Genomic DNA, 25221 nt, shown 5'->3' on the forward strand with positions numbered 1-25221 from the left:
GACAATAAAACTACCTTTGTTTTAATCCTATATTAAAAAAAACCCATAATGTCTACTATGAGGGTGGGCTTAAGCCTTTCAATCATTCTAAAGTATTAAAAAGCAATTAGATGATCGAGAACCAGGTCATGGAACAGAGTACCTTACAGAGATGGTGCATTTGGCATGTTGAAGACAGAACTAGCCATGAAGTCTGGAAGCAGCTGTACAAGAGTGACTTTTGATCAGTCCCGCCTGGTGGCAGTCTACAATCCAAGCTACTTGGCCAGTTTATGCAGGATTCCAAGTTCAAAGCCTGCTTGGCTAAAATGAGTTCAGGGCTAGCCTGAGCAACTTAGTGAGACTCTGTCCACAAACAAAAAGTAAAAACATAAGGCCAGGTTTAGTTCATGGGCAAGCACTTACCTAGCATGTGTGTGAGGTTCTGGGCCAGACTTCTTGCACAATAAAGATTATGTTAAACTTCTGTTCCCACAAAGGAAGTGCAGGGAAAGGATGAACAGCCCCTACCCCAAACTACCAGGAATAACTCCTGTAACAGGATTTAACAGAAAACAGTCAATGTGGTACCATCTGACTCGGTTAAAACCTGGTCAAGCTGGGCTTAGGAGTGCACACCTGAAGCCTAGCTCCTGGGAGGTGGAGGCAAGAACATCAGGAGTCTAAGGTCATCTACCATGACACAGCAAACTCCAGGTCAGTCTAGACTACATATCACCACCTCAAAACAAACCCGACACCAAAGGAGGTAGGAGGGGCACAGTAGAGTCAAACTGTGGTGACTGAAGTTGGATCATGGGATTGGAGACAAAGCTGAGCTGGTGAAGTGATTGCTTAGCATGTTAGCCCAGGGTTCAATTCCAGCACCAGCTGTAATCCTAGCACTTGGGAAGTAGAGGAAGGAGGATCCCAAGCTCAAGGTCTTCATCCTCCAACCCAGAGAAGTTTGAGGGGAAGATCTCCTATAGTCTGTGAGATCGTTCCAAATGCATTCTGGCTAGAGCCTTCTTGCCACCTCTCAAAACACAAAGCACAGCTCCATGCAGAAGATCATCCAATGTTCTATGTTTTTTTTTATTCTAGTAAGCCATCAATAGCTATGACACAATTATTTATAAACATTTGTTAAATCACTAGCTCTCCAAGAAGAGGCAGCTTCAGGAGCTAATACACACGTCCTGTTTTATTATTGTTACGGAGTTGTCAGGTGACTGAAAACAAACGGCAGGAACATACTCAGGTAAGCTGAGGCACAAACTTTCCGTCTTCAGACACTGGAAATATGGAACATTTCTGCACCAACTGCAAAGCAGAGTTCCCAGGAAACCGGGGAGAGGAAAAGGCAGAGGGGCTCAAACACATTCACTATCTTAAAATTTTAGAAAAAAGCAAGAGTAAGAAAAGAACAACATATACACCATAAAATCAGTCTTTCTTTTTTAATGACCTCCAATTCTGTTGTCTTTTCTAAAAGCATCCAGGCCTCACTGGAGATTATGTATCATCTCCTCTTTGGCTATGAGGTGTGTTGTTTTGTTAACCAGAGACATCAGCGAGTTCAGTTTCTGCGACCAGTCATTTAATAAATTATTTGGATCCTTGGGTCTCTGGAAGTTGATGACTCCAGCCAACCTGTCTACTTTAGCAAAGATGGTCTTATTGACGACTAGATTCGAGAGGAAGGCCTCTGACTCCTGTGAGAGACAAATTAGATTAAGATGGATAATTACAGAGAGAAACATCTGAAAATTCTTCACCCATGAATACACAGGCTAAGATCACTGACAGTTGATTGCCAACTGCTGACCAATATGACGTACTTACAATCCTTGATCATTTACCGAGTGAAGAGAGTATGAATCTCCTATCAGGTGTGGTGACAGCTCCCAGCACAAGGGAGGTTGAGGTAAGATCAGGAGTTGGAGGGCAGTCTGGGCTATATATTCAAACAATGGAAATGTGGTATATTTCTGCACCAATTGCAAATGCAGAGTTAACAATGAAACCAGGGAGTGGAAAAGGCTAGACTCTGCCACCAACCAACCAACCAACACATACCACATCTGAGTGTTTCCGGAGCCAGGGCTGAATCTAAACATGACCCTGTAGATTTAACCCTGGTGGTAATAGAGAAGAAGGGCAGCACCAACGATGAACTGACTCCCCCTGCCTCCCTTTTAAAGCTTTATTTATTATGTATTTTATGTATATGAGTATTTCCTTTGCATGTATGCACACCAGAGGAGGGAATCAGATCCTATGGGACTATAGTTACAGGTGGTTGTGAGCCACCATGTGGGTGCTGGGACTTGAACTCAGGACCTCTGAAAGAGCAGCCAGTGCTCTTAACTGCTGAGCCATCCCTCCAGTCCTCCTCCCTTTTATACAGTCCTTCCCTCCACTCTTTTCTACAGTGCTGGGGAATCAACAGCAAGGCCTCTTACAGGCCAGACACACACTCCACTGCTGAGCTGGGTCCCTAACCCACAGTTACTTCTTTTTTCTTTCTTCTTCTGAGAGACAGGGTTTCTCCACATAGTTTTGGTGCCGGTCCTGGACCTCACTCTGTAGACCAGGCTGGCCTCGAACTCACAGAGATCCGCCTGGCTCTGCCTCCTGAGTGTTGGGATTAAAGGCATGCGCCACCACCGCCGCCTGGCTAGTTACTTCTTAAAGGCATCATGGGTTCCATGTATGCCAGGCTGGCCTCAAATTAACACGTGGAAGAGGGGGTCATTAAACTCCAGATCCTCCTCTTCCCCAGCTGCTGGGGTTATAGGCATGCCATCGCATCTTTTTGTTCTGTCAATGTACACACACACACACACACACACACACACACACACACACACGAACATGACCATAACTCCTTCTCCAATAAGCCCTGAAGCCATTTCAGTGAATTCAGTCCAGTCTTCCTCACAAATGTTATTCATGCAGTATGTTTTTGTAGCTTTACACAAAAACATGGTTTATTATATAAACCGTGGGCTATAAATTAATCAATGTAAATTTGGTTGGGGGGGGTACTAGGGATTGAATTTAGACTCCCAGACCTCTAAGTGAAGGTCCAGCTAGCACGAGCAATATTAATGTAACTTTAAAATTTTCCTTTTGGCTGTTTTTTTTAAAGGTATTCGAGATAGCTGGAACACTTTAAATTACTCAAATTTAAATAATAAAAGCCAGGGGTGATGGTGCATGTCTGAAATCCAATACTTGGGAGATTGAGGTAGGAAGATGGAGAGAGAATATAGGGAGTTGGAAGCCAATCTGAGGTGAGAACTTGTGTCTAATCACATAAACCAAGAGCAGTGAACCAGTTGTTTTCTCACTCTCTGCCCACAAGGTGACTGACACACACCACGAAGGTCACAAGAGCACAGGCAGCACCTTCAGTACTTACATCCACAGAGAGGTCCAGGAGCTGTGCCATCCTTTTCATCGTTATCCGCGTGTAGTATTTGGCCATAATCCTGATGTTCTGTCAGAAGATACACACAACAGTCAGGAGTAGGGCTGAAAATCCAGCTCTTTACATAGCCAGGTAAGTTTACTGGCAACATGGGACTCAAGAGCTGTTGCTTTTCCCAAAGACCACCCCCCCCATTAGAAAGAAGCTGCTTCTAAATTTCAAAAGAAAAACTGAACCCTCAGGTAAAGATTGGCATCTGCAGTTATTTGTGAACTTAGTATTTTATTGATTGATCATTTATTCATTTATTTATTGAAACAGCATCTCATTATGTAGCCCTGGCAGGTCTGGAACTCCATAGAGACCAGGATGACCAGTACAATAGAAATTTAAATACTTGTATTAATGGCACTACTGGTCTAAATGCTATCTATAATCTCAGGACCTAGGAGGTGGGATCCAGAAGGTCTACTACATAATGACTTGGAAGGCCAGTCTAGGCTACACGAGACCCTACCTCAACAAAACAAAACAAGACAAAACAAACAAACCACACAAAGCAATTACATTTCCTCGTTTCTATGGGAAATGTGAAGTTAGATAAAGATTCTATTACTCATCAACACCAATGTTCTTAGCAAAACAGCAGGACTCAGGGAGAGAAGTGAACTCTGAAGAGGGCATCTCTGCTGTCCACTAAGGCTGAAAGCAAGGTGAGCCTCTGGGAAGCCTGAGGTGCTCTAGAGTCTCAACTCTACCTTTCCTTTGCCCTTTGAACACAATCAATGGCCTGATTCAGATTTTTTTTTTTGGGGGGGGGGGTTTGAGACAGGGTTTCTCTGTGTAGCTTTGCGCCTTTCCTGGAACTCACTTGGTAGCCCAGGCTGGCCTCGAACTCACAGAGATCCGCCTGGCTCTGCCTCCCAAGTGCTGGGATTAAAGACGTGCGCCACCACCGCCCGGCCAGATTTTTTTTTTAAAGGGTCTCCTATAGCACAGGCTGGCCTCAAATTTACTATGTAGCTTGAATAACAGATCATAGTGCCTCTTCCTCCCGAATTACAGGTGTGACCCATCATGCCTGCCTTTAAAATTCTAGATTCTGGGCTGGAGAGATGGCTCAGTGGTTAAGAGCACCGTCTGCTCTTCCAGAGGTCCTGAGTTCAATTCCCAGCAACCACATGGTGGCTCACAACCATCTGTAATGAGATCTGGTACCCTCTTCTGGCTTGCAGGGACACATGCAGGCAGAATACTGTATACATAATAAATAAATAAATCTTAAAAATAAAATAAAATAAAATTCTGGATTCTAGTCGGATGGTTGTGGCACACGCCTTTAATCCCAGCACTCGAGAGGCAGAGGCAGGAGGATCTCTGTGAGTTCAAGGCCAGCCTGGACTACAGAGTGAGTTCCAGGAAAAGCACAAAGCTACACAGAGAAACCCTGTCATGAAAAACAACAACAACGACAACAAAAAACCCAAAAAATTCTGGATTCTATCCAGGTGGTGGTGGCAAACACCTTTAATCCTAGCAATGGGGAGGCAGAGATAGGTGCATCTCTGAGTTCAAGACTAGCCTGGTCTACAAGTGCGTTCCAGGACAGCCAGGGCTACGGCAGAGACCCTGTCTCAAAAAAACAAAAAAATAAAATAAATAAATAAATAAAATAAAAATTAAAAACAAAAAAGCTTATAGCTGGGTCTGGTGGCTTTAATTTGTAATCCTAGTACTTGGGAGGCAGAGGCAGAAGGATCAGGGCAAAGTCAAAGCCAGCCTGGCCAGCATAGTGAATTCTAGGCTCATCAGGGATGCATGAGACCTTGTTTCCATACCCCCTTCAACAGAAAGGAGGAGTGGTTTACGCTCAAATTCACCCATTCATAGTTCTAAGACAACCCAAAAGAAAAAAACGAGAGCCAGCCAACTGCCTGGTTCTTACATGTTCCACGACTCTGTTCTTCAAGTCTTTCCACCTTTTTTCACCTTCTTCTGTAGCACTGAAAACGTCAGTTGCGGGGGTCTCAGGGGAGCCCTTCCGTAGCTCCACCCCATAGTCCTCAACAAGTGTGGACCAGCGCATCAGTTCCATTGTGGTAAAAAGCTTCAGCAGATCCCTGTAAAGTGCATGCAACTCAATGTTTCAGATCTGCCTAACAGGGTTAGTGGTGTTAATCTCAAGCCCCAAGTCTAAGCAAGTGCTCCCCAAACAGAAATGTCCTTATCACGTTTTTACTAATGTGTGTGTATGTGTGTGAGGGGGCATGGATTCCATGGTGTAGAGTATGTCAGAAGACAATTTGTGAGAGTTGGTTCGACCTCCACCATGGGGTTCTGGGAGGGAACTGAGGCTGCCAGGCTTAGAAGCCCCTTTACTCACTAAGCCCCAAACCTGAAACTTTCTGAGTGCTGACAGGATTTAACAAGTGGAAAATTCCACATGTGACCTTGTGGACTGGAATGTAGCCCGAGAAGTCTCAAATGTTATACTTGTGACCAAGTATAAGAAAATGAGTCAGGAGGGTGGTGGCAGCACACACCTGTAATCCCAGCACTTGGGAGGCAAAGGCAGGTGGATCTTTGTGAGTTTGAGGCCAGTCTGGTCTACAGAGTGAGTAAGGGTTACACAAAGAAACCCTGTCTTGAAAAGACCAGGAAAAAAAAAAAAAGAATCCCATCACTTGAGAAGAAATGTCTGTTTACATATGACATGCTCCAGATGAACATACTCTTGAAAATCATGAGGTACAGGCTATTAGTGATAAGACCTTTAAAAATGGATGACCAACCAAAAGCTGCTAAGCCAGGCTGACAGTGAGCTCCCTATCCTCTCACACTAGACACACACACACACACACACACACACACACACACACACACACACACACACTAGTGTTTGTGGCAGCACTAACTCCGCACTATCACAGTCTACCCCAATCTAGCAGCAGCCACTGCACAGGTGGGGACCATCCTGAATGGATTTTTACAGTGATAGCGGCACTTACTTGTATTTGGGAATTTCTTCCAGCTTCTTGTCACTACTTATCCGGTGAACCAAATCTGACTGCTCATTGTCAAAAGGAGCCAGGATAACATAGAGAACAACACTTTTCAGAGCCTAACAAAGTGGAAAACAACAGTTCATGTATAACTGGAAATATAATGGGATTGAGCAAAAAGTGAAGGTTGAAACAGTTCTACGTTCTAATTTTTATTTTAAACTCAAATAGTCTTAGAAGGGGTCATACATGGTGGGGCATGCTTTTTAATCCTTATACTTGGGAGGCAGAGGCAGGTAGACCTGTGAGTTTTAGGTCAGTGTGGTATACATAGGAAGTTTCAGACCCTGTCTCCAAAAAAAAACTAAAGTCTTAGAAGGGATCTGGGCAGTGGTGGTACACGCCTTTAATCCTAGCATTCTGAAGGCAGAGGCAGGCAGATCTCTGTGAGGCCAGCCTGGTCTAAAAATCGAATTCCAGGACAGCTAGGGCTACACAGAGAAACCCTTTCTGGAAAAACACAAAACATCTTAGAAGGGAAAAAACAAAACAAAACAACAACAAAAAAAAACCCACCCCACAAGCCACCTTTTACATAAATTTCATGAAACTGTTATAATCTTTTCTTTCTTTCTTTCTTTCTTTTTTTTTTCAAAAGATTTATTTATTATGTATACAATGTTCTGTCTGCATTCATGCCTGCAGGCAAAAAGAGGGCACCAGATCTCATTATGGATGGTTGTGAGCCACCATGTGGAATTGAACCTAGAACCTCTGGAAGAGCAGCCAGTGTTCTTAACTGCTGAACCATCTCTCCAACCCGGTTAGAATCTTTTCTAATTTGAATTACTACTTCAGTTGACTTTTAAAAAATATTTGTTGGTGGTGTTGCCCACCTTTAATCTCAGCACTCAGGAAGCAGAAGCAGATGGATCTCTGTGAGTTCAAGGCCAGCTTGGTCTACAGAATGAGTTCCAGGACAGCCAAGGTTACACAGAGAAACAAAAGCAAACAATATGTGTGTATACTAATATAAAAAATGGAGTTTTATTCAGCCATTTCCCTATACATGTGTCTGGGTGAATGTACACGTGTGTGCAAGTATCCTCAGAGGCCAGAACATACCCCAGAACCGGGGTTACAGGCAACTGAGAGCAGCTATATATGGGGGCTGGGGTCCAAACCAAGCACTCTTAACTGCTGAATCATCTTTCCAGACCTCTCAACTGACTTAAAAAAGAAGTTTAGTTCATGTGTGTAGGTCTGAGAATTACTTGTAGCAGCTGATTCTCTCCTTCTGCCTCCTGGGTTCTGAGGATCAAATTCTGGCCATCAGCTTTGTGGGAAGTGCCTTTATTCACTGAAGCTATTTTTCAGGGCCTCAAATGACTTAAAAAATTCTTTGGATCGATGTATAAAGGAAAGCTGTGTTGTAAGTGAGCATAAACATTACACACAGACACAAGCGCACTTTCTTTTTCTTTACCTTTGAAAGCAAGGCCTCAATAAGCTGCTGTGGCTGGCATGGAACTCACTATGTAGGACAGGTTGGCCTGAACTTGCTGCGATCCTCTCATCTTTTAAAGCAGTTTTTATAGCAGCTGGCTCTGGTGGTGCACACCTTTAGTTCCAGTTGAGGGAAGTGGATGCAGAACCATCAGGGGTTAAAGGCTAGCCTTGACTACACAGAGTTTGAGGCTAGTCTGGCATACATGAGACTGCCTCAGAAAACAGGGAACAGGAACCTTAAAAACAACAATAACAACAACTTCCCAAAGTTATTGTTATCTGTAACCTAGTGGACATGTTAAAGATTGTTTTCAATATGGTCCCATTTAATCTGACACAACAGAAAGCAGCGCCATCGGGCACATCATCATGGCCGTTAGTGATGTAAAAACAGGCAAGATGTAAGTTATCCTTTCGCTTTTATTCCTCATGCTAGGAATCAAACCCAAAACCTTCTGCCAGCCAGACAAGTGTGGTGGTATTGTGTTCCCCAAAATAGTGTGCACCCTAGTAAACTTATCTGGGGTCAGAGAACAGAACAGCCACAATATTAAACATAGAGGTTAGGCAGTGGTAGCACACACCTTTAATCCTAGCATTCCAGAGGCAGAGATCTGCTTGGATCTCTATGAGTTCAAGGCCACACTGGAAACAGCCAAGCATGGTGACTCATGCCTTTAATCCCAGGAAGTAATGGCAGGAGGCAGAAAGATATTTAAGGCGTGAGGATGAGGAACTATAGCCTGGTTAAGCTTTTAGGCTTTCGAGAAGCAGTTCAGCTGAGATCCATTTGGATAAGGACTCAGAAGTTTCCAGTCTGAGGAAACAGGATCAGCTGAGGAACTACCAAGGTGATGAAACTGTGGCTTGTTCTGCTTCTCTGATCCTCCAGCTTTAACCCAATACCTGGCTCCAGATTTGTTTTTATTAATAAGACTTTTTAAGATTCATGCTACAGACAAGGGTTCCAGACTGAGCTGCACCCCAGCCTTTTAGCTGTCCCAGCTTCAGCATCATTGTGGGCCTCCTTACCTGCTGCCACTTCTCACTCTCTGCCTGAATGCAGGGAGTATCGTAGATGGCTCTGTAGTGCTTACAAATGGACAGATAGGATCCCTCGTGCTGATCCAGCTGAATCATTAAGTTATAGTACTTCAACTTCAGTTTCTGAAAGATATTGACAAAATAAGCTGGGCTTCTGGCTTCCAGCTCAACACTTTGAATGTAAATACACTGTGCAGAGACAATGCTCACCTCTGTATTTTCTTCCTGGAAAAATTTGGTGTTAATTTTTTTGCTAATGATCTGTGTGCGAATGTAATCCTTCACCGCTAAGCAGAGTCTCATCTGCTCCAGAATAAACTCCACTCGCTCCTTCTTCTCCATGGACCCATAGGTTTCCACCTAGCAGAGCAATTCCTCAAGTAAGTTCCAATTCACTTAGTGGATCTTAAAACATTTAGCCAGGTCAATATTAACTCTTCATATTTGTAAAGTGTTGGCAATGATACAAAAAGCAAGCTATGGAGTTGGAGATCTAGCTCAGCAATAAGTGCTTGATGTTCTTACCCAGGACCCAAGTTCTGTACCCAGCACCCATTTCAGGTGCCTCGAAACTGCTTCTAACTCCAGGTCTGGGGATTCTGATACACTCTTCTACTCTCCATGGGTACCTGTGTGCACAAGCACACCTCTCTCTCTCTCTCTCTCTCTCTCTCTCTCTCTCTCTCTCTCTCTCTCTCTCTCTCCCCCCTCCCTCCCTCCCCCCTTCCTCTCTCTATCTATCTAATACACATACACACACACACACAAAATGGTGTTTTCAAGACAGGGTCTCACTATGTAGCTCTGGCTGTCCTGGAACTATGTAGACCAGGCTGGCCTTGAACTCACAGAGATCCACCTGTCTCTGCCTCCCAAATACTGTGATTAAAGATACACACCACTATACCCAGCAAAATAAAATATTTATTTATTTATTTATTTATTTATTTATTTATTTATTTATTATTTTTAAATTTTTTCTAGACAGGGTTTCTGTGTAGTTTTGGTGCCTGTCCTGGATCTCACACTGTAAACCAGGTTGGCCTTGAACTCACAGAGATCTGCCTGGCTCTGCCTCCCGAGTGCTGGGATTAAATGCGAGCACCACTGCTGTCTGGCATAAAATAAATCTTTAAGATACAAAAGAATGGCGTTTACTTGTTAGTGTAAAACCCCATGTTAATATACATAAGGGTTTGTATAACCACTATCACAATGAAGACTCAAACCCACTCATGCCATCCCTTTCTAGGCACAAAGTTTCTTTATTCCTAAGTCCTGGCAAACAAATGGTCTGTTTTCAGCACAGCTTTGTCATGTAAAGAATGCCAAATATACCTAGGCAGTGGTGCACAGTTTTTTTTTAATTATTTGTATATTTTTATTTTATTCTGCATGTTTTGTCTGCATGTCTGTCTGTGTGAGGGTGTCAAATCTCCTGTAGTTGAAGTCATAGACAGTTGTGACTGCCATATGGCTGCTGGGAATTGAATCTGGGTCCTTTGGAAGCACAGCCAGTGCTCTTAACCACTGAGCCGTCTTTCCAGCTCTGGTGGTGCATTTGTTGCGGGTATTTATAGCACCGTGAAACTTGAGACTGTGTTAATAAAACCTTGAGGATCTCTGTGAGTTCAAGGCTAGCCTGGTCTACAGAGTGAAATCTAGGACAGGCATCAAAACTACACAGAGAAACCCTGTCTCGAAAAAACAAAAACAAAAACACACATACAAAAAACCCTTGGATCAGTGGGCAGAGCTAGAGTCTAGGTTACAAGAATTAGCCACAGAGAGTATGAAGGAGTCAGGAAGATGGATAGAGAGACATACAGGAAGTAGTAGGGAGGGACTTAAGAGATTTTGCCATCTTTTTGGTCTGGAATGGGTGGGAATGTGATTGCTAGGTCTCTGGTGAAAAAAAGGGAAGGTCAGCTGGTTGCTCCTCCACCACCTCATGGATCTACCAGGTTTTCACCCTAATATCTGACTCCTGAGTCTTTATTGGTAAGAGAAAAACTTAGATTAAAAAAAAAATAGCAGAGGCAGGCGGATCTCTGCTACTTCTAGGTCAGCCTGATCTACAGAGCTAGTTCTAGGACAGACAAAGCTACACAAAGAAACCCTGTCTTAAAAAACAAAGCAAATATGGGGGCTGGAGAGATGGCTCAGAGGTTAAGAGCACTGACTGTTCTTCCAGAGGTCCTGAGTTCAATTCCCAGCAACCACATGGTGGCTCACAACCACCTAATGAGATCTGGTGCCTTCTTCTGGCCAGCAGTCATACATGCTGTATATATAATAAATAAATCTTAAAAAAAAAAAAAAAAAAAAAAAAAAAAAAAGCAAATAAAAAAGAATACCAAATATTAGTGAGCTGGGTAATCCCAGCACTCGGGAGGTAGATGGGTGGATCTTGTTAGACCTGGACAAGCCTAGTGTACAGTGATAGTTCCAGGGCCACACAGAAACCAGTAATAATAATGGTGATGATGATGATGATGATGATAATAATAATACTCTGAAGGCAAAAAGAAGCAGAATGAATCCAGATTTTAGTTTGGTAATGGCCTCAGGCTGGTCATTTAACATCCCAGAAGTTCAGTTTCCTTGGCTGGAAAATGGGGGAAACAGCAGTGCTGTGGAAGGTTAGTGAATGAAGTATATACAGCAGTGGTTCTCAACCTTACTAATGCTGTGACCCTTTAATACAGTCCCTCATGTCGTAGTAATCCCCAAACTATAAAATTATTTTTGTTGCTACTTCACAACTGTAATTTTTGCTGCTGTTACGAATCATATATAAATATCTGATATACAGGCTATCTGACATTTGACCCTGTGAAAGGGCTGTTTGAGCCCCCCAAAAGGGGTCATGACCCAAAGGTGGAGAACCACTGATATAAAGGCACTAGGAATGGCCAGGAAAAAGGATCAAAGAAGGAAGACAATGCAGGGCACTAGATCCTTCAAGTAAAACAGTTTTCCCTTTCTTTGTCCAGCTGGATAAGGAACTCAATTGGAATGTCAGAATAACCTATTTAACCTAATGGTGAGCCTCTGATAGATCCTATAGAGTGTGAATTCACTAAAGTTTTTGTGAATTTTTTGAGCACAGTTCATGTAACATTTTCTGGTGTGAGACTCCATGGCTTTTCTCAGAATGCTTAGCTCTACAAAGGGTACAATACACATATCCATTCTATCAGTTTGTGTCTTTAGAGAGCCTTGGTGAACAGTCTTCAAAGCCAGGGTTCCGTAGCCAGGGAAACACTTATCACCAAGCTCTTTAGACTCCCAGATCTGGCAATTTTCCCTTGCCAAACCATTTTAGTCTAGAAATTTACTTTTAATCAATCATTCACTAAGAATAAGGCCAAAAATTTTAATTGTAGATTCCTAAGTCAAAGTAAGCAGTGCATTTACTTAAATTCTAAATAACTCAAATGTTCAAATAATTCTACAAAAGCTAAAGCCAATCAATCTGTTGATGCTTTTTTTCAAATTGTGCCCAAAGAACACACTGTGCTGTGTGCATGCTTACCCTTGGTGACTTAGCAAAAAGAAGCAATGAAGCATTAAAATGAGCCACTTCCATCAGAAAATACTGCCAACTCAGCATCAAGTTTACCAACTAGCTCCCAAAAGTGTTTTTACCTGTAACTCTTGAAGGATGGAGGCAGCTTCTTTCACATCACCATTTTGTTCTTTTATAGTTGCTAAGGTTTTAGTCAGTCGAGCTCGCTCAATTTCAACATAAATCTACAAATAGAAATTGATCGTATCAAACTCTTACAGAAACATGTTAACATTTCAAAGGCAGACTAACAGCTTCATCCTGCTGCACACTTCATCATTCACACACACTTTGAGAATCTCTCACATCACACACAGAGTCAGGATGCAGCAAATACATTTATAAAACACTCTCCAAGGTTGGAGAGACAGCTCACTGGCTCATAATCTACCTCTGTACCAAAGGACTGAAGTTTGGAGTCTAGCATCCACATTACGTGGCTCACTAAAGCCTTTAACCTCAGATCCAAGGGATCTGATAGTCATTTCTTGTCCCCGTGGGCACTGTCTCCCAATATACATAAGTAAAATAAAATAACTTAAAAAACATTATCTGTATTTTTCAATTTTGCTTTGGGAAACTAAATACAAAATTACTGTGTTAACGAGTAACAGGATCACAAACTGCATTAATGGCATAGAAAACAGAAACTGGCTTTAAAAGATTTGCAAGAGCCAGGCAGTGGTGGCACAAGCCTTTAATCCCAGTACTCAGGAGGCAGAGGAAAGTGATCTCTATGAGTTCGATGCCAGCTTGGTCCATTACAGAGTTAGTTCCAGGACATCCAGGGCTGTACAGGGAAACCTTGTATCGAAAGCTCAACATCTGAATCCTACCAAGGCTCTAAACCAGATTCATCCTTTGTTTTGAATGTTGTGGCCTGAACTCAAGCTCTCATCTACACTAAGCGTGTGAACAGCCACTAAGACATACCCTGTCTAATCCTAATTCATCATTAAACACAAAACTAAGAAATACCTGAGGCCAGGTAAGGAGCATTACTTGTAATCCCAATACTCAGGAAACTGAGGCAGGACCTCCAGTCTGAAGCCAGCCCGGGCCACAAAGCACACTATTTCTATCCCCATCCACTCTAATCTTGATCTTGCCAATAATTAACACTGCTAGCCTTTTTTAGACAGGGCCTCACCATGTAGACCAGGCTGTCATAGAATGCCTAGAGATCTGCCTGCCTCTGCCTCCCAAGTGCTGGGAATAAAGGTGTGTACCATCACACCTGGCTTGCTAGCAATTTTTGTAGCTATAAAATTAGATTTTTAATTTCCATCAAATTAAACACCAAAAATGTAAGTATAACCTAGAACCTGAGAAATGAGCATTCATGATCTATAGCAATCCCTTCCACACCCATTCCCAAACCGGAATTTCCAGTAGCATCACCTATTCAGATACTTAGGTATCTCTTTAAAAAACAAAACAAAACAAACAAACAAACACATTTCCTTTTCTAGTCGGCATGCATGCTAATGCTGTGAAACACACCTGGAAGTCAAGTCAGAGAATCTGTGGGTCCCAGGGATCAAAGTCAGGCTATCTGGGTAGGCAGCAAGCATCATACCCCCAGGACATATTGCAAGTCCACTTACCATCTTTACACTTACACTTACACTTACACACACACACACACACACACACACACACACACACACACACACACTTTTCCCCCTCATATCTATGTCTTGGGCCATATAGATTTTGACTCATTTTAAATTCATGTAACCCAGTTACTCAAGAGGCCAAGGCAAAAGGATGGTTAAATTCCAGTGTAGGCTATACAATGAAACCTTTTCTCAATCTCAATCTCTTTCTGTCTCTGTCTTATATACATATCTAAAAAAAGCCACAGAAATTTTGGGATAAGACCACTTAATTCTGAGCTGGGTGGTGGTGGTGGTGGTGCATACCTTTAGTCTCAGCTCTTGGGAGGCAGAGCCAGGTGGATCTCCCAAGTTTGAGGCTAGCCTGGTCTACAGAGAGAGTTCCAGGACATCCAGGGCTACACAGAGAAACCTCGTCTCAAAAAACCCAAACCACTGGGCGGTGGTGGCACAGGCCTTTAATCCCAGCACTCGGGAGGCAGAGGCAGGAGGAGCTCTGTGAGTTTGAGGCCAGCCTGGTCTACAAAGTGAGTTCCAGGTAAAGGGCAAAACTACAGAGAGAAACCCTGTCTCAAAAAACAAAAACAAAACAAAACAAAACAAAAACCCACCAAAAAAAAAACAAAACAAAACAAAAAAAAAACAACAAAAAAAAAAAACACTAATTCTGGCATACCCTTTTAATCCTAGCACACTGGTAGGCAGAGGCAGGCGTATCTCTGCTCTTAGTTCAAGACCAGCCAAGGCTGCATAGTGAGATTCTGTCTCAAACAAAACAAATAAAACTTTCCAATCCCTAGAAATTATGTGAAAAACAGCACTACATAAATGTTAATTCACTTATGAGAAGTTACTAAAAACGGGCATGCAAAAATAACAATGGTTGAACTGAAGTGATAGCATTTTGTTTATTCCTTAAAAAATATAAAATATAGCCTGGCGCGGCGGCACACACCTTTGAGCCTAGAACTCAGGCGGCAAAGGGAGGAAGATTATCTAGGAGTTTGAGGCCAGCCTGGTCTACACAGAGTGTGAGGTCAGCCAAAGCTAGAAAGATCTGGTCATACAACAGAAGGAAACCCAACAAAATTACCACATAAATATACTGACATACAATACAGCAGCACATAACCCTCACTGCCTGCAGGGAGAAGTCAGGCCAGCACAACAACTTACCTTGCCTTCCGTGACCATCCGTAGAGTGTCAATCAACCTCAGCTTGACTGGGAGGTCTGTGATCTCCTCTACGTAAGTACAGCACTGTTGAACCATTTTTGCAACAGCCTAATAAAATACAAGAAACCACTCATAATCAAAATTCATTCTTCAAACAGAAAAAAAAGTTTTGTTTGTTTTGAGAAAGGGCCTCTCTATGGAGTTCTGGCTAGTCTGGAACTCTCTATGTACATTAGGCTAGCCTGAAACTCCCAGAGAGCTATCTGTCTCTGCAGCCCTCCTGATGCTGGGATTAAAGGCATGTGACACCACGCCCAGCTTGGGGGGAAAAAATTCCATAGACAGATCCCAGTAGAATTTCAAACCACCTCTAGATATAACCAGAAAATCTGTAGATTGTGGGAGCCTGCAAAGGTTTCTTAGTGAGATCTGAGCTTGCTTTACACAGCAGGCCTGCATTAGGGGATGGTCCGCACTTGGCTGTGCTAGGGGGAGGTCTTTTGCTCCACCCCTTGGCATTCCTTTAAAGCCCTTTAGAAGAGACAGAAGGGGCTGGTGGGTTTTGACCCAGGCCCTTTCGAGGTGATCCTGTGTTTCTACCTGTCTCTCTCCCTCTATACTTCTATCTAAATATTTCTCACTTCTCCCTGCTCAAGAGTACCCTGGGGAAAAAGTAGAGGCAGGTCTCCCACGGTAGGTTACACAAATTTTCAATGAATTCAGAGATTACTTTCCTAAAAGTCCTTACTGAAATGCAAATACACTGTTTAGAAAATTTTTATTTCTATTTGTTATGTGTGTGAGCTTCTGTGCCAGGGCTCACAGGTGGAGGTCTGAAGACTGAAGACAGCTTGCAGGAGTCAGCTCCTCCTCCACTATGGAGTCTTGGGTCAGGCCTCCCAGCAGGGGCCTTTACCCACTCAGTCATTTCTCTAGCCCAGTCTTTTGTGGTTTTAAAGCCTCAGGAACTTACTTGTTTTAACTGACTCCGCCGTTTTGACAAAAGCATAATATTTTCATTAAGTAAGTCCCATTCTTTAGCCTCATAACACATTTTTACTACTGCAACCAAGATGCGGGACGTGGACACCATATCAGAGGCCTGTAAGGAAGAAAAGACATCTGAAGTAAACAGGGCAGCATCCAATCAATCACTGGTGAAAGCAGTCTGCATTACTATCTACTCACAGTTCGGGTCTGCTTTTCTAGAGAGAGAAGGGTTTCAATGACTTCTTGAAGCCGTCCTTCCTGAAACAAGAGAAAGCAATGAACAATGAAAGCATCAGCAACACAGACCAAGCATCTGACCCAAGCCTCTGGGAAAGTGAAATCAATGTCCAAAGGAAACATGTCATCCATTACAGCTTGTTTGGTTTCTCTACGTTTGCGAAAGGCTTGCTTCCCAGGGGAGTCTTTAAGTTAGGGATTCCCTACTCAGGACCCTGCGTGTGTTTGAGTACACATTTATCTAGTTAAGTGTTCTACCACTGAGCTACATTCAAGCACAGCACATTAGCTTTTTCTTTTGTTTCCTCTTCTTTCTCTATTTACTTATTTATAGTTTTCCAAGACAGGGTTTCTTTGTACCTTGGCTGTCCTGGAACTTGCTCTCTAGACCAGGCTGGCCTTGAACTCAGAGATCACCTATCTCTACCCCCTGAGTGTTGGGATTAAATAGGCATGCACAACCATTTATTTTTCTGTTTGTTTGATTGTTTTTGGGGGTAGGGTCTCGTGTAGTCCAAGCTGGGTCTCAAATTTCTTTGGTAGCCAAGGATGACCTTGAATTTCTACTCCCTTGCTTCCACAGTTACAGGTACCCATAACATCTGGTTTATATGGTGCTAGGGGCAGAACAAAGTGCCCCAGATGTGAGGCAAGCACTCTACCAACTAAGCTACAACAACAAACCCACAAGCTTTTTCTTTTTAAGATGTAAAGAAGAGCCGGGCAGCAATGGCGCGCGCCTTTAATCCCAGCACTATGGAGGCAGAACCAGGTGGATCTCTGTGAGCTTGAGGCCAGCCTGGTCTACAGAGCGAGATCCAGGAAACTACACAGAGAAACCTTGTCTCAAAACACTCCCCCCACCCCACCCCCCAAAAAAGATGTAAAGAAGCACAAGAAAAATTGAACCTGTAACTACAATGATGTGTCATTTGAGAAAAACCCCAAGTCGCTGTTTTGCATTCTAATTTATCATCTCAGAGTGGTGATACCTGTTTATCTCGTTCTGTACAGAACTCTTAGCTGGCAGGATACTCAATAGTCCGAAGAGAAGAATAAATGTTTTGAAGAAAACACACACAAGCTAGCCTGGAAGTCCTTCTCTTAAGGAGAGGCTCATCCAGACTACATGTACCCTGTTGAGAGGAGCGGAGGGAAAGTAAGCAAGACAGGCAAGAGGCAGAGCAGAGAGGGAAGCAGGCGGAGTGGAGAGAGTTCAAGTCGGAGGCTAGCCTGGGCAATTTAGCAAGACCTTGTCTCAAAGTGAAGAAGGGCCAGGGGTGTGGCTTAGTGGCAGAATCATTCTCTGACATGCCCAAGGCGCTGGGTTTGTGCCCTTAGCACCCCACCCACTGTTTTTCTAGTGACAGTCATAGACAATTCATAAATGTTTCCCCCTTCCCCACACCCATTTAACAGCTTTTATGACCCATGAATTTAGGTCATAGTTAATGTTTGGATTTTGCCATATTGTCCAAGATAACCTGTAAAACACACATGCATGCATTTTTGCTGGACGTCTGGGGGATGGGCTAGGAATTGACCACAGGCCTTGTATATGTTAGCACACATTTTACTATTGAACTACAGTCCCAGTCAAACCACACAGCACAGATTACAGACTGTTCAGACTTGATTAAAAACTGGAACATGAATATAACATGTTTTATTGTGGTTTTTTTTTTTTTTTTTTGGGGGGGGGGAGGCTTTTTGAGACAGGGTTTCTCTGTGTAGTTTTGGTGCCTGTCCTGGATCTTGCTCTGCAGACCAGGCTGGCCTCGAACTCACAGAGATCCGCCTGGCTCTGCCTCCATAGTGCTGGGATTAAAGGCGTGAGCCACTGTCACCCAGCAAACAACATGTTTTAACAATGCTTTCTAAGCAAATGGAGCTCCAGTTCAGAGCCCCCGTGAACCCTAAGTTCACCATGGGGGGCTGAATAGTCAACAGGGGGGAAAACAATGGATAAACCTGGAAGGCTAGTAAGTCACAAAAGTCAAGAATCAGTGCTAGGAAGTCAGCTGCAAATTTGACTGTCACTAAGCAGAAGTTTAAGGGACTTGATGGTCACAGAAGTATCAGTAGAACCAGAGCCCAGGCTCTTCCCATCCTGGTCCCCCAATCTTTCTACCACAGCACATTGCTTCCCTGTGCTCTGATGAATGTGCTTTGCTCAAAGTACTCTCTATAGGAAACGGGTTAGTATATGAAAATAAAGTAAAAAAAAAGTCAAAATGTCAAACATCCTTTATTCACTAAGATGGCTGTTAGTATCATCAGGTGGAGTGTAGAGGAATGCAAGGCACTCTAACTCAGAAGCAGGACACCAAAGAACTGCACCCTACATGGGAGGGAGTCACACTGTCACAGACCATGCACTGCAGCATCAACGACATCAAAGGCCATCTTCTCAGAAAAGAGTTCTTGGCTAGTGCTCTCTGAAATCACCTGTCACTCAGCACCTCATTTAATACTGGCCCCACCAGCTCGGCTTTGCAATGACTCTGAACTATATTCTAACGTTTGTTTGCTGTCTTTGTAACCTCACTGAAATTTACACTCTGGCCTTGCTGTTTATCATGGTAGCTCAACGGGAAGCTTCATTAGCCAAACATGTACTATTGCTTCTATAGATACTTTGTTGATTACTGAGACAGAGTCTCACTCTGTAGACCAGGCTAAGCTCAAACCTGCAATAATCCTCTTGCTCTGGCTTCCTTACGCCAAGCTTACAGGTGAGAGCCATCATGCTTAGTGTTTAGTTACTGTTCTATTATTGTGAAGAGATACCATGACCAAAGCAACGCTGTTTTGTTTTGTTTTTGTTTTTGAGACAGAGTTTCTCTGTGTAGCTTTGGAGCCTGTCCTGGAACTCTCTCTGTAGACCAGGCTGGCCTTGAACTCACAGAGATCCACCAGCCTCTGCCTCCCAAGTGCTGGGATTAAGGGCATGTGCCACTACTGCCCAGCCTACCAAAGCAACTCTTCTGAGAGGAAGCATTTAATTGTGGCTTGCTTACAGTTTTAGAGGTATAGTTCATTATCATCACAGTAGGGAGCATGGTGGCAATCAAGCAGGTACTGAAGGAGTAGCAGAGAGATGCATCCTGATCCACAGAGAGAGAGACTCTGGGCTTGGAACTGGCTTTTTGAAACCTCAAAGCTCACCCCTGGTAACACTCTTTCTCCAACAAGGCCACACCCCCTAATCCTTCTAATTCTTTCAACTAGGTCCAGTCCCTGGTAACTAAACATTCCAATATATGCACCTATGGGGACCAGTCTTATTCAAACTACTTGAAGATAACTTTTCATATCTTATATAGTAGTGATTAGTGTACATTTCCTACCTACCAAGTGGGCTCTGAGTTGCCCTAGGCCTGGACCCTTGTTTAATTGTAGCTTCCGTTATTCCAAAACTTGTACATGACATGTTAAAACTATTCAGAAGATCTTAATGGCTTACAATTCTTGACTGTCACAATAAGGAGGATGTGACAAGTTAGTATGGCTGCCAAGTAGGTGCTGTTTGAGGGACACTACATCACTTCATTAAATACAACTTCCTTACATAAAACCACCTCACCTCTTCCTCCCACTTTTCCATGTTCAACCCATGACTACCATCTTCCTCCTCTCTGTTCACACAGCTCTTGAAATGTCACCTCTTCCAGGCAGTTTCTCCACTCCAAGGGAGTAAGATGGTACCAGCCATCCAGCACCAGGGTGTCAGAACATCTAACTGTGTGACTTGTTTTCCTCCCTTAGAAATGCTTGTAGATGAGGTCATGTCTACAGAGTTTGTTCAATGTCAGTAAGTGCTGGGCATCAGTAGGTTCTGTCAGTTTGCCTCCATTAACCTGAGAGAGCCAACTGTGGTGATATTTTATCTGTGTCTCCCAATAAAATTTATCCGAGGATCAGATAAAATATCACCATAGCCAATCTGTTAACAGTTTGATGAACAACCTAAACAAGGAACTAATACAAAGTCACTACAACAGCTGAATTTTAAAGCCTTATAGGATCTATTTTTTAAAGGGTTCTCTTGTTTAAACTTAATCATTAAGCTGTTCTATATCTCATGCACTTTTTATTGTTAATATTCACTTAAGAAGCAGCTGCAGGTGACTGCAAAAAATAAAAAATAAAAAAAAAGAAAGAAAGAAAACAAAGTCTGGAGGGGGGCAGGACAAAGACTATAAACTACAATGTAAGACTGTAATATAAACAGCCTCTAACTAACCATGAGTCCAGTACCCACAGTCAACCAGAAAGTCCTCTGCACTCTCAACTGCTGAACTGCTAATATCTGCAGCTCAGAGATCCCTTCAGACTGAGTTAACACAAGGTTAGGAGACAACTTTTATCATCTCTTCATCCTGCCTCTGGGTCCTCATGTGCCATCACAGAAGCATCAGAAGGAAATAGGTGTGTGCAGGCTGTGGAGCCAGACTGCTGGTTCTACACTTTAGTCTTAGCACTGTATGTCCCTGGGAAAAACAAAGTACTCTACAACAAATACCCTCCAACTCTGACCCTCACCTTCTCTCTTAGGGTTCATGTAAGATTAAATCACTAGCTATAAAGACAAGCCCACAACATAGTGTGTACATCTCGATCATCACAGCTGACCTCTTCATAGCACCAACAGCAACATCAGCTGCTATTGTTAGGAGTGTTAGGATGGAAAGACAGAATTGTTCTCCATCATGCCTGCAGGAGAACCGAAATGGAACAACCAAGACTGGCAAGTTTACTGCTCTAGACTTCAGTCTGCCCCCACCCCCCCACATGGTTTCTCTGTGTAGCCTTGGCTGTCCTGTCCTGGAACTCTGCAGTCCAGGCTGGCCTTGAACTCATAGAGATCCACCTACCTCTGCCTCATGAGTGTTGGATTAAAGGCATGCACCACCACCATCTGGCCAGTCTGCCCTTTTAAGGCTTTGCTAAATGTCGTTTTCTCATCAGATATATTTATATTCTTCTTCCTAATAAGATTTAAAAATTGTTAAACATTTTTATTTATGTGTATATGTGTCACATGTGTATGAATGCCTTTGGAAAAGAAGTGTTGGGATTCCCTGGAGCTGGAGTGAGCCACCTAACCAGGGTGCTGGAAAGTGATTTCAGATCTCTAGAAGAACAGTTAATGTTCCTAGCTGCTGAGCCATTTCTCCAGCCCCACAGCTGATACATTCTCATCAAGTATCTGAGCCTACAATTTTTACCTTCAATTTTCTTTTACATTTGAAATAAACAATGTCTGAAGGAAATTAAGTGCAGAACTGATGGCCCTTTAAACAGGAAATGAGCTACAGCAAAAAAGATCACTATTCTTGTTGCCAGGCGACCTGAGCTTGATCAACCAAGATAAACCACTGAACTTTAAGTCTTCTAACAAACAAAAAGAACAAAACTTTCTTCATAGTTATTGAGGTCAAAATAAAAATAAAACAGCATATGCTAAAATGTCCCATACATTCCTGAGTAGAACTGTAACATTAAAGGCTCAGTGGCAAGAGTACTTGCCTAACATATAGGTCCCAGGATTTAATCCCCAACCCTGGAAAGGGGCAGGGAGGAAAAAAACCATGTTAAAAACCTTAAAAGAGCTAGGCAGTGGTGGTACATCCCTTTAATCCCAGCACTTGGGAGGCAGAGGCAGGCAAATCTCTGTGAGTTTGAGGCCAGCCTGGTCTACAGAATGAGTTCCAGGACAGCCAAGGCTGCACAAAGAAACCCTGTCTTGGAAAAACAAAACAAACAACAACAAAAACATTAAAAGGGCTGGAGGATAGCTCAGTGGTACAGTGCTTGCCTAGCATGTCTTGGGTTCAATCTCTAGCAACACACACACACACACAGAGAGAGAGAGAGAGAGAGAGAGAGAGAGAGAGAGAGAGAGAGCGAGAGCGAGCGAGCCAGCCTGTCTTGAAAAACTAGAAAAAAAGAGCAAAGAAAAAAATGCACAGGTGTTTAAAGAGATCTAAAACATTAACCAGGATTGAGAAAAATCTAAAAGTTAAAACTATGTTCTGGAAAAACAAGTATATCCTCCTGCCTCACAGTCTCCTTTTCTGATCCATAAACAAAAACCAGCACAACTCCCACACATACCTTGCTTCAACTGACAGTCTTTAAAAGCTAAACACACACAAACCTCCAGCATCCAAATGTTTTACATTTTAACTAGTTAAACAGGCCCAAAGAGTCTTTGTTCTGACCACATCCATCACTCATCAACTGCCCAGGAAGGCACCTGACACTTGAGTTTGCAACTGTGGCGTACAGACTAGGTGGCCTTCTCTCGGGCAACACTGTCTGCACTCCTCTTCCAAACACTGGGATGGCAGCTGTGAGCTACCACCACCAGTGCAGTTGTACTTCCTAAAGCAAATGACGTCCCTCCCTCTACAAACACCGCTGTTCCAGTAACCAAAAGGGTGCGTTCAGGAGATGACTTTGGCCTACAGGCATGTTTCCTTAAGTCTTCAGCTCATCGGTTCAAATAGCATTTTAAGACAGATTAGCATCCAGTTCCTAAACATTAAAATATTTCACATAAAAATCCATATTCCTGGGGCTGGAAAGATGGTTCAGCAGTTAAGAACACTGGCTGCTCTTCCAGAAGACCTGGGTTTGAGTCCCTGCACAAATAGGGGGGCGGGAGGCGGGGTGGGTGGGGTCTTCACAATGGGTGTACAAACATATATGCAGGCAAAACACTCATACATATAAAATTAAAAAAAAACCCTAAAATTCTTATTCCTGGTTTCCATTCAAATCAGCATTGTCAATCAGCTTTGTGAATATACTGTATTCTTATGTATTAATAAGCTCTTTAGGACCAAACAAACAACCCTTTGTGTCAAGTGACTTTCAACACTAACTGTAGAAGGAATTTAAGGAGGTGTAATCCTTAGCAATAACCAACAACAACATATCTAAAGAGCAAAGCTAGTGTTGAATCCCTGATCTGGCTATTACTAACTATAACCTTAGGCAAAATACTTTCAGTCCTGCCTTCTTTATGTACAAAATGATATAAAACGTTGCCTGACACAAAGCACCGAGTGTGGAATTGTCTGGGTCAAGGTATGTTCTTATTCTATGATAGGGAGGTTTGATGGTAGCTCAATGGCAGAGCATTTGCCTAGTATGTGCATGACCCCGAGTTCGATCCTTAGCACCACAGAACACGTTCATTATCTTCCCTCTCATTTATGTACTTTTAACACACACACTTGTCTTTCCTATACCATCCTCTCTAGAAACGACTCTTCTCTCTCTCCATTTTATTTAATCTTACTCAAACCCAACACAAATGCCAGCTTCTCTCCCGTAAGAACTAACAGCTTCCTTCTGTGTTCCAGTAACTCTCACTTGGATGGCTCATAATCATACCTGGGGTCCTGGGTCCATTACATCTGTACTACCACTTTCCAGGTTCACCTTTGCCAAAGACCAGGCACACTGCCATGATTTATAAGCGACTTAAGGTCGTCAATTGATTGGGCCACAGTAATATGAAAACCAAACTCTCTGATGCAGCCTGAACCTTGAGAGCCGACTAAATCAAACGTTCCTTAGCGTCCCAACAAACGGCAGGCACGAAAACTGGACGTCAAGTTCGATGCCAAAGAGGTGACCATCTATCTCGGGCTTGGGGCGCTTCGGGTTGCGGGGACTCCCGAGCGGACAGACCCGGGGTCTCCCAGTCAAGCAGGCCCAAGCCGGGCTAGGAAGGCACCAGGGATGCGCGCTCCAGCTCACAGGCCCCCTGAGGCCTAGGGCAGGCTCCACGCCGTGACTCAGCCGCTGGCGCCCGCCAACAGCCGGCCGGCCTCCCCTCACCTTGGCCAGCTTCTCGCACTCAGGCAGGCGCTGGTCCACCGTGGCGCTGTAGTCCACCTCCATCTTCACAATGCGCCCATCGGCCCGCTCCGAGCCGCCGTCCGCCATGGTCCCTGCCTAAGCGTCCCCTGCTGTCCCCCAGCTTCGGCCACCACTCGTCACTCACACCGGAAGCCGCCCGCACTTCCACTCAGGCAATGCGTCGGAAGCCCGCGGGAAGGACCCCGTGAGGCCCTCTGAGTCGGTCGCCAGTCAGGCAGTGCTGCGGACAGCCCCGGAGGCGGGGCGTATGGCGCGGGGGCAGGCCCAGGAATGGGCGGGGCTGCTCTGGGGGCGGGGCTAGTGGCTCCGGTCTCCCGGCCCAAGCTGGGTTCCAGGGGTGTGTGGCTACCTACCGCCGAGGGAGGAGAATGTGGCACAGCAGCATATCTCATGTATTCTCACGTCCGCCGCTTCGAAATATGATTTACCAGAACCGTCGGTGAGCTGCTTGACTTTTCTTGGCGTTCGGTGTTCTCATCAATGAGCGAGGAGGCTAAAACTGACCCTGAAGACAAAATTTCTAAGGCTTTCTCTGATTGAGAATCTTGCGTTGATCTGTGGGATTTCTACTTGCTCCTGAGAGATAAGGTGGCAGCTCAGAAATATAACAAGCAGTGTTTCTTCGTTCTCACTCAGTCCACCGTGCAAGAATCCCTAAGACAACCCAGATCACATTTCCAAGAAAATTGCAGTTCTTTATTATTATTATTATTGGTTTGTTTGTTTGTTTGTTTTTCAAGACAGGGTTTCTGGCTGTCC

The 25221-nt window shown here is 43.7% G+C and overlaps 1 protein-coding gene across 1 annotated transcript; it reads right to left on the reverse strand.

Annotated features, from left to right (window-relative positions):
• Positions 1-1055: 1055 nt before the first annotated feature.
• On the reverse strand, positions 1056-24630 carry Psmd12 (proteasome 26S subunit, non-ATPase 12). The gene is made up of 11 exons (XM_028865231.2): positions 24421-24630; positions 16525-16584; positions 16310-16438; positions 15337-15444; positions 12622-12726; positions 9181-9330; positions 8959-9093; positions 6424-6536; positions 5361-5535; positions 3407-3484; positions 1056-1694 (listed from the first exon to the last, which is right to left on the reverse strand). The coding sequence occupies exons 1-11, from the start codon at positions 24526-24528 to the stop codon at positions 1485-1487; spliced, it is 1371 nt and encodes a 456-aa protein (XP_028721064.1). The 5' UTR covers positions 24529-24630; the 3' UTR covers positions 1056-1484.
• Positions 24631-25221: the final 591 nt, after the last annotated feature.

The sequence above is a fragment of the Peromyscus leucopus genome, chromosome 8b, assembly GCF_004664715.2.
Source record: "Peromyscus leucopus breed LL Stock chromosome 8b, UCI_PerLeu_2.1, whole genome shotgun sequence".
NCBI classification, from domain to species: domain Eukaryota; kingdom Metazoa; phylum Chordata; class Mammalia; order Rodentia; family Cricetidae; genus Peromyscus; species Peromyscus leucopus.

Excerpts from the sequence above, each read along its gene's own strand:
- Psmd12 (XM_028865231.2), bottom strand. The coding sequence starts at position 24,528 with ATGGCGGACGGCGGCTCGGAGCGGGCCGATGGGCGCATTGTGAAGATG. Across the intron at positions 9,331-12,621 it reads CCATCCTTCAAGAGTTACAG|GTGGAAACCTATGGGTCCAT; the intron begins GTAAAAACACTT and ends TTGCTCTGCTAG. Across the intron at positions 3,485-5,360 it reads AGAACAGAGTCGTGGAACAT|AACATCAGGATTATGGCCAA; the intron begins GTAAGAACCAGG and ends ATCTTCTGACAG.